This window comes from Lepidochelys kempii, chromosome 8 (assembly GCF_965140265.1).
Source record: "Lepidochelys kempii isolate rLepKem1 chromosome 8, rLepKem1.hap2, whole genome shotgun sequence".
NCBI lineage: Eukaryota > Metazoa > Chordata > Testudines > Cheloniidae > Lepidochelys > Lepidochelys kempii.
Window position 1 is genome coordinate 21,051,699 of NC_133263.1, and position 12,143 is coordinate 21,063,841.

At 47.1% G+C, this 12,143-nt stretch overlaps 1 protein-coding gene across 3 annotated transcripts in view; it reads right to left on the minus strand.

Moving 5' to 3' along the window:
* The window catches only part of SH3PXD2B (SH3 and PX domains 2B), a 119,646-nt gene that overhangs the window by 17,843 nt on the left and 89,660 nt on the right, over nt 1–12,143 (minus strand). The window contains exons 6-7 of one of the 3 annotated variants that reach the window (XM_073355809.1): nt 7,294–7,319; nt 6,517–6,552 (exon numbers count right to left, since the gene is read on the minus strand). The exons of 1 other annotated variant lie outside the window; for it this stretch is intronic. In XM_073355809.1, coding sequence (XP_073211910.1) covers nt 6,517–6,552; nt 7,294–7,319 — 62 coding nt within the window. The remainder of the gene's footprint in view (nt 1–6,516; nt 6,553–7,293; nt 7,320–12,143) is intronic. One more of the 3 variants, XM_073355810.1, reaches the window with a different exon arrangement.

Here is a 12,143-nt window from a genome sequence, read left to right on the forward strand (position 1 = left end):
TGCATCATGTGGGGGAAAAAATGTAACTAGAATTGGCAAGAGCGTGCAAGGCTATATTGATTTTTTAAACACTTTTCATTTATTAAAATGCTCTGGATACAGATCCACTGCCATTGCTTGGTATTTATTACCAGTGCAACTCCTTCTGTGGAACGTGGGTTTGGTGCAAATCAGCTGCATTTGGAAATGGAATTCTACTAACTCAGTTTGTCCTTATATATCATAAAATTCTACCCACCCACATAAATGGCACAGCTGTTTGCCTGTGTGTTATCTGAGTGGAGACAGTTCTAACGAGTGAGACACTGTGGTCGAGAGAACTGAAAAAAAGGAGCCAAGCGAGGAGCTCCCAAATGCTACTCCTGGTTCTGCCAGAGACTCATTTTGCAGCCTCAGGCAAATCATTTAACCTCTCTGTGTCTCAGCTTCCCCACCTGTAAGATAATACTTCCTATCTCTCTGGGATGTGGTGGGGATTAACTAATATTTTCCAACTGCTCTGGAAATGGAACTGTGCCACCTAAGTGTTGTTTACTATAGCTGGAGTGTTGCTAAAAGCAGGGGTCTTGTCACAGAATTTAGATTGAGCTTGCTGAGGGGCTTTGCATATGTTCCAGCTATTGTCCTCAAGTTTCAGATGAAAGACCCTTCCATAGGCATAAATCCTAGCCGCCCATTGCCTCGGTAGAATGGCTATGACATTACAAGGAGATAGGATGACCATCTGCAAATCTCAGCAGGGTGTGTATCCCCATGAAGAAAAGGAATTCTGTAAGAAGTGAAGGTCATGATTAAGAGTATTGGGATGAAATGCCACAAAAATATTCAGGCTGCTTATCAGGAAAAGGATCCTACTCCTAAGACCAGTTAGTCTGGAATTACCTCCCAAGGGAAGTGACGGGAGAACCACCACTTGAGAAGTTTAAAACTGAACACAATAAACAGCCTGGAGAATACCCTCCAGGGAGAACATACTGTAGGGAACAATCCTGCGATAGCCAAAGCTGGAGGGCGGAGGTGGAGATAGTCTAGTCTATCCCAAATTTTTGGGAGGCTATGATCACTAGGCAAGCAACTCCTCAGTGCCAGGTTCTTAACATGTAAAGCCTGCTCTGGGAAGCCACTGCTATAACAGAAGTTTAAATGGAAGATGTATTTTTTAGGACGGTCCTATTCGAAGGCACAAAGGGCAATTTTCCATGTGTCATACTCTAAACAGCTATCTGCAGTGTTCCAGGTGAGCAGTGCAGTGCAGAGGTTCAGTTACTGTTAATTAGAGCTTCCTCCATGTCAAAAACGGGAGGCAGTTGCCAGGGTGAGTTAAAAATAACCCTCCAAAGTAAACTGAGTGTGCTTTGAGTTCTGGACCCATGTCCTCTCCTGCTCTGACTGCTCCTTTGAAGGGTTTCTGCTTTAAACCGAACAGAGGATTTACTCAGCCAATGAGGACCAACACACAGGAGAGGGAAGAACACTGCTTCCCCAGACATAATTACATCCGTTGTTCTGGGGCTATTTGCAGCTTCAACAGGCAATTCTGGCACCTGCACCACACCTATTAAACCAGCAACAGAAAGCAGTAAACAGCTACTGGCGGAAGAGGTAGGAGTTAATTCCAGAAGCTCCTTCTCTTGGGATAATTATCCACAACCACAAAAATACAATGTTGAGTTAACAATAAAATGGCTAAGGTTGGGTCTCAGAAATAACCGTGCAGCAGATCTATGGTTTAAGATGGGGGAGCAGTACCCAGAGGTGTGTGCCTGGGGAGAAAGTTTAAGGTAAGTTCTATGAAAAAGAACTGTGGGCCAAATAATTGTAACAAGGAATGAAGAGACCTTCCAAGTGCTGCATGAACAGCCTCCAGTGCACCTACTGCCACAAGCATGTGGTCCAATAAGGGGGCGCTCACTGGGTTAACAGGCCCTGATCTAGAGCTCAGTGAAGTCTTTGGATCAGTCTTTGGATCAGGTGCTCACAGCCTAGGGACTGCTAAATGGGTAGGTTCACTCCAGTGACAGGCCACCAATAACCAGACACAGCACCATTTACTGTAAGAGTGACAAATCAACCTCAAAAGCAGTGGCGGTTCAGTTCAGTTGGACGTTTGGACACTTACCCAAAGCACTGAAGCCTGCCAGCACAGGCTGGAAGTTTCATGAGAACAGGCTTGCTAGAGCAGTGGTTTTCAAACTTTTTTCTGTTGACTCGGCTGAAGAAAATTGTTGATGCCCACGACCCAATGGATCTGGGGACGAGGGGTTTGGGATGCGGGAGGGGCTCACGGCTGGGGCAGAGAGTCAGGGCTCTCTGAGCTCGGGGTGTACACTCTGGGGTGGGGCCAGGGATGAGGGATTTGGTGTGTAGGAATGGGCTCCGGTTTTGGGGGCAGGCTCAGGGCTGGGGCAGGGTATTGGGGCGCGGGGTTACCTCGGATGGCTCCCGGTCAGCTGCGCAGCCAGGGTGCAGAGGCAGGCTTCCTGCCTGTCCTGGCACTGCGGACCACGCTGCGCTCCGGAAGCAGCCAGCAGCAGGTCCAGCTCCTAGGCAGAGGTGCGCAAGCGGCTCCACGCAGCTCTCGCCCGCAGGCACTGCCTCTCCCCCCCCACCCTCCCAGCTCCCACTGGCTGGAGTGTGAAGCCAGGGCTCGGGGTGGCGTGCAGAGCACGATGGTCCCCCCACTTAGGAGCCAGACCTGCTGTTGGCCACTTCCAGGGCACAGTGCGGTGTCAGAACAGGTAGGGACTAGCCTGTCTTAGCCGGGCAGCACCACCGACAGAACTTTTAACAGACTGGTCGGCAATGCTGACCACAGCTGTGGCAACCCAGTGCCTTACATTCCACAACCCAGTACTGGGTTGCAACCCACAGTTTGAAAACCACTGTGCTAGAGAGATTTCCAACCCATTCCCATTTTGGCCCTGAGATGTCATAACAGAGAACAGAACCTATCTCATGGTGTTTTGACACTTCCATCTCCAAATGGAAACAGGAAACAAAAAAGGGAAAATAGGCATTTTTGCTAAACACTTTCGCCTGCTCCCCTGCAAAAAACCTTTGGCTTGACTTTGTGCAACTGTTATTTCATCTGTTCCACTGGTTTTCTGGCCTGTGTTATGCAGGTTAGACTAGATGGTAACAGAGGTCCCTTCTTACTTTAAATATCTATGAGTCTATGAATGTCATGGTTATTGCAGTGATGATTTTTTTCTGCTCTTGTGCAGAGAACATGCTGAAGTGCAAGCCCCTCCTTGCTGCCTCTCTTATTTGTTCAGCGACTTCCTCAGGGCTGGAAATGATTAAAAAAAAATCATATGGAATTGCCATTTATCAATAGACTTGAAAGGTCTCCACTGTGGACATTCCAGGGCTTGGCTTGTTCTTCCCTTCTGCTGCCCTTTGTCTGTCTTGCCTATTGAGATGGAAGCTCTTCAGGTAGGGACTGTCTCTTCCTCTGTTTGTACAGCGCCTAGCACAATGATGTCCTGATCTTGGTTGGGATCTCTAGGCAGTATTGTAATACAATAACACGTAGTACAATTAAAGAGACATGACCAGGTTAAGAATAATTTAAAAATAAAACCAACATCCAAATGTCCTTATCTACGTTACTAGACCTTTGAGAATCTGGTAGATGAGTTCCACCGTGTTTCTGCATGCGCGCACGTGTGTGTGTTATATATATATGTCATTTTCACTTTTGGATTCTCAAGCACTAGCCCACTGCCGCAGTGTGTGTGTTGTACACACCTTAGAGGTGAATGTGTATTTACTTTAATATTTTCTATTGGAAGCTTTAAAAAAATAGTGTGTGTGCGGGGGGGGGTTGTAAAACAGTTTAAACACAAACAAATTAGGGACAAAATCAGACTTCGGAGTCTTCCTGTGCCCCCCAGCATCTAGCCTGACCTCCAGAAGCACACAAGCCATCGAACAGATTTTCAAAGGGGCTATAATGTACAGTGCCCAACTCTCATTGACTTTTAATGGGAATTGAGCAACTCACTCCTTTCATTCTTCACCAAATAGGGTTAAGGGGATTTAGCACATTACCCATGGCCATTTAACAGCACATTTGTTTATATCCACGAAAATCCAGTTTATAAACATGGATTGTTCCTGCCACTGGCCCTGGAGTGATTGTTCTTCTTAATGTTACCTTAAAGGGCAGCTGACACCTCTTGACTATCCTCAGAGAAATACGCAATTGGAAAACAATTCTATCCCTGAGAATTTGTTACCAGCAGCTTGTTGTTAGTTCCTTAGGGACAATGTGCATTAAAGCAACATTTTTGTTTCTTGCTGTGTGTGGAGTCAGGCTCAGCATAGGAAAGGGATAAGCAGCAAGAGCTAATGGACCTGAGGAGCAAAGATCTTTAAAATAATGATCCCTTAAAGAGAGAAAAGGGAAGGGCCCATCCCCTGCTAGAAGATGTAAGGTATCAACTATCGTCTCTGAAAAGAATCTTGCCATGAGGCATCCCCAGGCCTTAAAGTTACATTTACACAAGCATCTTTCCCCTGCTTGTTACAGTACATTACCTAAGAGCCCTCAGGCCTTCAGAATGAGGGTGGAATTCTGTCCGCATGGGTGCAGTCAGAGTTCTCCTACTGTAGCAGAGTTTGGCTGTGATCCAGCAGGTGCCACAGCAAACAACCAGTAGCTTCCCCTCCAGGTGCACAGCAAGTATCATTCAAGAGGTTAATGATGACTATAAAACCACTGCCTCTCTAATCCTTTCACCATAATGGCACTGCCTATAAACCTGGCCTGCTGGTGGGTTTGCAGCAGCAAGTGGAGCAAATCTGCTAATGCAGCTAACTGAAAAGCCTTTGGCAGCTCGGACAGACATGGACTCTAAGGTGGCTGCTGTGACTCTGCCCTCAGGGAATATTAAACCACAGAAACACTCCCTGCACCCCCAGCCCCAACTCCAGATATCGTCCTCGACTCCCACTGGGTCCGTGGGACTAAGGGCGTGTCCACAAAACAACTGGAGGTATAATTTCCAGCTTGGGTGGATGTACACACACTAGCTTTGAGTGAGCAAGTGTGCTAAAATTAGCAGCGTAGACGTGGCAGTGTGGGTGGTGGCTCAGGCTAGCCACCTGAGTCCTCTGGCCCGGATTGTACTTGGCAGCTAGCCCATTGCCGCCATGGCTACGCTGCTATTTTTAGCACACTCTCTCGATCAAAGCTACCCAAGACCATAAGGTTCCCTCTGCCCCGTCCAGGTGGGTTGAGGTGAAATAACAATATATTGATTCCACACTGCATACAAATACCCTCCCCTCCCGCATTTAGCTGCCAGCTGCTCTCACTCAGTCCTACAAAAGGATTTCATGAGACCGAGAGGCTCACCAGCTTTAGCAAAAGAAAAAGAGAAACCACAGTTTCAGCCTACACTTGTCCCCAACACCACTGGGGCACATTCTGTGCTCTCTCACCTACCACTCAAAGGACCACCTAAGCTTACACCACAACCTTATGCTTTCTAATCTCCGTGCAGACTTTGCTCTTGTCCCATTGTTTTGCCACAGGAGACTCAGCCACGGCCTGACACTAAAGAGCAGTGGAAAGCTCCTGCAGTTGGCACCTGAGAGTTGTATAAGCCATGCCATAGGGTCCGGTTTAGAGAGCTGCACCTAGTGGCAGTGAGAGCCAGAGAAAAGAGGAACCACCATCCAACAGTGCTGTGCTATATAGCTAAAATCCTACTAGGCAATACACCAGATAACACCAAGGGCACGATGTGCCCCAAGAACAAAGAAAACCCTGTCTTCTCAGGGGGCCATTGTTCTCTCTGCCATCACGTGGTAGGGCAATATTTGACTGGAAAGTTCTTAATAGTCCTCCAGAAGCTTTGTTCAGACCAACTGATGGTGGGAACTTTCCAAAAAGGCACAAGCTATAGATGTACCAAGAGACAGAAAAGAAGGATAAAGGAATAATAGATATCAGCACCAAAGCCCAGAATCAATGGTAGGTACCTGATGAGAAAGACACCGTGAAGTCTTGTGTTGGAGGGATGCCCTTCAGAGCCAAAGAGAACACAGAAGATGGAGCTAAGACTTTGGGTGTGTGTACACAGCTCTGTCAACACATCCAATATATCACACGCCCAGGCCAATTCTCCAGGAGCAGGGATTGACTGACACCTGCAGCTCCACATTTCCAGCCCAAAACAAAGCTTCTGCCCTCTGCCTGAAGACCTTTAGGATAGTCCCTCCAATCTGCACAGACTGTACTGAGCTACTCAGATCTAGTAGTCAGGGCTCAACAGAAGACTCTTGTATGGGCCTTTTCATCCCGAGTGGACAGTCACAAAACCCAGTGGATGTTCTTTTCCCAGCCCCTCATCAATCCCTCAAGTCAACCAGCAACAAAACAGAGCTGTGGGGTGTGAGATAGCTTCTTGCAAGGGGCCCCTGATTTCCCCACACAGAAACAGCCGGTGTCACCCAGCAGAAAGGCAAAGCAAGAGCAAAGCCCAAGCGGGGAGTGGCTGTTACTACCTCTCTGAAGGAAAGAAGCCGTTCTCTGGATAAACCCTAATGAAGGAACAAAATGGTGGAGAAAGAAAGCATGAGGAAAGGGGAAATAAACATGGAGGTGAAGGTGATGGTGGAAATGTTAGATCAACAACAAACAATCCTGTAGCCCTGAAGAAGTGGAGAGCAATACACTGCAGCTATGCTCCGTCTGCCCTCCTAACTGCCCCAGCACATCCCTATGCTGAGGTCTGCAAGGGGTAATGGAAGAGGGTTGTTCCACTGTCCCCATGTCACCAGAGGATTCCCTCTGCCCCTTATATGTAGTACACTCTAAAAGGGCAGGGGAAGTCCATTATATTTGGAGGCCCCTATATACCTGCAGAGACACCATACAGGAGGCAGAGAAGAGCCTAGAATTGGAGCTCACAATGGTTTGCCGTGAAACACATGGATGGGCTGCCGGGAAATCAGCCTTCTGTTCACACTCATCCCTTGCCCAATCTCGCCCACCAGCATCTGGGGTGAAGCAGTAACCAAGTTACGGAGCAGAGGAAGGGAAAGATCCAAGCAGAGAGGCTTGCTCCACTTCTGTGACTCCAGATGGAGCTTCTAAGATGATGACCGCCAACCTCTCTCCCACCACTTATTGGTGCTGCAGCTGATCAATGGATGTGTACAAGCTGATGTTATGGACTCTTCCCCCCACCCTCCAAAACTTGTACTGTGTGGACAGGTTACAATGGCAGCAAGACAAAAGGAAGGAGATGCTGAAATTAAAGAAGAAAAAATTGTCCTTACCAGACTTCTTCTTTCCATTGGGTTCCCTGAAAAGAAGAGAAAAGGGGAAGATCAGCAAAGAAAGGGGATACAGTGAGCCATCTAACTTTGAGATAACACATATCAGTGTGGTTTAGTGGTTAGAGCAGAGGCCTTGAGACAGGACCCCGGGTTCTATCCCTTGCTTTGCCACTGACTCACCATGTGACCAGCTGCTTGTCCAATGGAGGACGCCCAGCATGATCAGCCTTTCAAACAGCTGTTTCTCCCACTGATGTGCATTCCTTTACAGGAGCCTTTTTACACAGTGAAGTTCAGTTCTTGAAAGGTTCCCCACTTGCCCTCCCTAGCTGCCTGGCCTGGGAACCAAAGTTCTGACATGGTGGCTTGGAGAAACAGGACAGGAACTAGTGTTGGTTTGACCAAGACATTTCCAGCAGAGGGGGCCCAGCTTGTACGCTAGCAGTAATCCAATGTGATTTTAACACAAACATAAGCTCCTGCTGAACATGAAACACTACTGTGAAGACATCTGGAGACTCACAGATTCTCAGGGCGGAAAGAACCATTGTAATCATAGTCTGACCTCCTGTGTAACACAGGCCATAGAACTTCCCCCAAATAACTCCTAGAGCAGATCTTTTACAAAAACATCCAATCATGATTTAAAAATTGCCAGTGACATAGAATCCACCACAACCCTTGGCAAGTTATTCTAATAGTTAATTATTCTCACTGTTAAAAAGGTACACCTTATTTATAGTCTGAATTTAACTAACTTCAACTTCCAGCCATTGGATCATGTTATACCTTTCTCTGCTAGACTGAAGAACCCATTATTAAATATTTGTTCCCAGTGTAGGTACTTATAGATCATAATCCAATCGCCCTTAACAATCTCTTTCTTAAACTAAATAGATTGAGCTCCTTGAGCCTATCACCATAAGGCAAGTTTTCTAATCCTTTAATCATTCATGTGGCTCTTATCTGAACTGTCTCCAATTTATAAACATCCTACTTAAATGGAGGGGGGGGGGGCGCGCAAGAAGTAGGCACAGTATTCCAGCAGCGGTCACACGGATCCAAATGCAGGGGTAAAATAACCTCTCCACTCCTACATGAGATTCTTCCATTTACGTATCCAAGAAAGGCATTAGCCCTTTTGGCCACAATATTGCATTGGGAGCAGAGGTTCAGTTGATTATCCAGCATGAGCCCCCAAACCTTTTTCAGAATCATTGCTTCCCAACAAAGCCCCCCATCCTGTAATTATGGCCTACATTCCTTGATCCTAGATGTATACATTTACATTTAGCCATATTAAAATACTTATTGCTTGCTTGTGCCCAGTTAACCAAACGATCCAGATCATTCTGAATCAGTGACCTGTCCTCTTCATTGTTTACCATTGCCCCAATTTGTGCATCATCTGCAAACTCTGTCAACTTTATCAGTGATGATTTTATGTTTTCTTCCAGGTCACTGATAAAAATGTTAAATAGTGTAGGGCCAAGAACAGTTCCAGACAGGACCCCACTAGAAACACATTGGCTCGATGATTGTTCCGCATTTACAATTATATTTTGAGACCTTTTTAATCCACTTAATATGTGCCATATTAATTTTATCTCATTCTAGTTTTTTAAATCAAAATGTTATGCGGTACCAAATGAAACACCTTACAGAAATCTAAATATTTTAAATCAACACTGTTACCGTTATCAAACAAAATTGTAATCTCATTTAAAAAAATCAAGTTAGTTTGATAGAATCTATATTCCATAAACCTATATTGATTGGCATTAATTATATTACCCTCTTTTAATTCTTTATTAATCAGGTCCTGTATCAGCCGCTCCATTATCTTGCCTGGAATCAATGTCAGGACAACAGGCCTATCTATAATTATGCAGGTCACCCCCACTAAATATTGGCACAACACTAGCTTTCTTCCAGTCTTTTGGAACTACCCCAGTGTTCCACGACTTATTGAAAATCAACATTAATGGAAAAAAGAAAAGGAGTACTTGTGGCACCTTAGAGACTAACAAATTTATTTGAGCATAAGCTTTTGTGAGCTACAGCTCACTTCATCGGATGCATTCAAGTTTCTCTGCCAGCTTCGAGCTCTTGGATGCAAGTTATCTGGACCTGCTGATTTAAAAATCTCTAACTCTAGTAGCTGCTGTTTAACATCCCCCTGAGATACCAGTGGAATGGAAAGAGTGTTATCATCATATGACGAAACTACATCATCTGTTTTTTCCCAAATACAGAACAGAAATATTTATTGAACACTTCTGGAGAGGGAAGCATTTCATTTACTCTACGCTCCTGGAAAGGGAGCATTGCAATTTCTCAGAGTGTTGAGATTCCCTCAGGGACGAGAGACAGAGACTGACCACTGTATTGGGGAAGATCAGATTCTTGAACGCCAAACCCAAACATCTTGCTAGATACTACTATGGGAAGGAGGGGATGTACATCAGGGTTTTGGGAGCAGATCGTCAGAGCAGGAGAGCATTTCACAAGGGGTGAAATGGTGGGTAGGTGGGTGGAAATAAGGTAGCAGGAGGGCTTGTCCTGGAGTTGGGAAAGGTATTGGCAGCATGTGGGGGAAGGAAAGGGAGAGGGTAACCACACATCCCCTGGCCTTCCAGTTTTACTTCCACCAGTTTCACTTTACTAAGGAACTTGGGAGTCCAGCTAACTCATCCGTGGGGCCCGTAGACAACTCCCCTGTGAATACAATACGGTCTATGGCATTTCAGCATTTAAAAAACAGCCAGGATGCCAGGGCAAGCCCCAAAAACCAGTATGTTCCCAACAACCTGGGAACACCTGGCCAGCTTTAGCTGTAAGCAAATTTGCCAGCATGTTCATCAACTGCTAGTTGTCTGGCCATATTCCCAAGAGGGCTACCCTGTGCCTGACACTTGTGGTAATTACAGGTCTGTGGGGACAGCGACTGTTTTACATCACTTAGCACAATGGAACCCTGATCCCCCACTGGGGCCTCTAGACATGACTGGAATATGAATTAATAATAATCCACCTACCATTTGGCCACCCCTCTTCCCAATCCACACATGAATCCTAGCCTGTCTGGATGAGGGAGTGCATATGATGCATCACTCCTTCTATCCTAAAGCAGGAGTAAGACACACATGCATGCACACGCACACAGTTGCTTCCAAGGATGACAACATCCACAGGGCCAACCTTGCAATACAGGGGACCTTCCCCAGGCTCGCCGTTTCCTGACCACTGCTGGAAGGTGAGATTCAGCAGGCCCAAGAGTTGCTGAGACTGCATGAGAGGCTGAGGCCCCAGAAACATAGGGTGGCCAAACAGCCACTTCCTTTGCTTGTGAAGTCCGTGAGCAAAACAAGCTCCCCTCCCCACTTGGTCTAAGGCCAAATGACAAAGCAGCTCCAGGATCAGTAAGAAAGGGAGCCAGGACAGAGCTCTGCTGAGTTTTCTATCAAACTTATCAGCGTTTTAAGAACTTCATTACTGCAAATGTAAAATTTTATTCCCTGGAGCGCTGGGTTGATTCAGGGACTCAGTCTGCTGCCTTCAGAGACCAGCCTTTCATCCTGTCAACATGTGTTTCCAATCTGCTGAGTGAACACAGAGCCCACGTCACAGCTCCAGAGGTACCCGCAAAGGAACTCTCCCTGACCCTGCCCTCCACTTGGCCTAGCCTGTCCCAGCTCTAAAGGGAAGCAGGTAATCACGAGGAGAGGGGGGCTGCAGAAACTGCCCTCAGCCAAACCACGAAGCACCAAATGGGGACTTCTACGTTTTAACCCCTTCTAGGCCAGGCCCTGATACACCTCCCGGTTTCATCTTCTCAGGGGCTGTGTATGTACCTTCCCCTCCCAAATAAAGAGGGTGGCACTAGAATCACAGAACAGCTGGGATGTCTGGTCTCCTCAGGTGCTCACATGGTCTAAAGTCACAATGCAAAGAGAAAGGAGGAGCTTTGCTTCCACCCCACAGGGCATGGTTTGCCCTGTTTCTTTACTCTGTGGCTGATGTTCCCACCATCCTCACCACTCCAGAACCACTTTCTCTGTTCCAGGCATATGCTGGGTGGGGAGCGAACAACAGGGCAATATTTCCTTAGGCCAGTGCCCAAGGTGAGTCCCCCTCCCCTTCTCACTGTTCCCACAACCACTTGCCTTGTTGCCCAGTCACCTCTCCCACTCCCCATGCTCAGACCATCCTGGATTAACCCTCTCTTTGGCTCTAGGCAGAGACTGAAGAGGTTGCCTTTCCCCTGTCAAAATGTTACCCTCACCCTCTGGGGGTGGGACACTGGGTCCCAGGGATTACAAACCCAGACCGGGCAACACAAAACCGACATTTCATCAACAATTATTTTCAAATTTCATTCCCTCTCCTTCTTAACACCTGCCTCGATATGCCACTGCCCCCTGCCCACCTCCAGCTTCTTAGCTGTCATCTGTGCTGAGGAGCCGAGTTACCCCCAGGCTTCTAGGCTTTGCAGACTGGGTCAGTGCTGGAAGGCAAAGCCAGGTGCACTCCAGCAGCCTGCCTACCACCAGCTGCTACCTGCCTGCTCTGGGAGCAGCTCGGTTTGCTGGGGATGGAGCTGTGGGGAGAAGGGAGGGAGGCGAGGCCAGCATTGCATTGCTATGAATGGATCTCAATGAGTTTCTGGAAGAGGGTGATGTGCATTTCCTCTGATCGGACAGTGCTGGAAGGGGAGAGTTGCTACCTTTTCCATCATCATCTGCTAAAAGTGTTACCCTAACTCATCCTCCTCCATCTCATTCCACCAGCTGCTCTGTCTGGATGAGGAGGGCTTGGGAGGGCCAGGGGGGCAAAATGTGGGAGGGAAG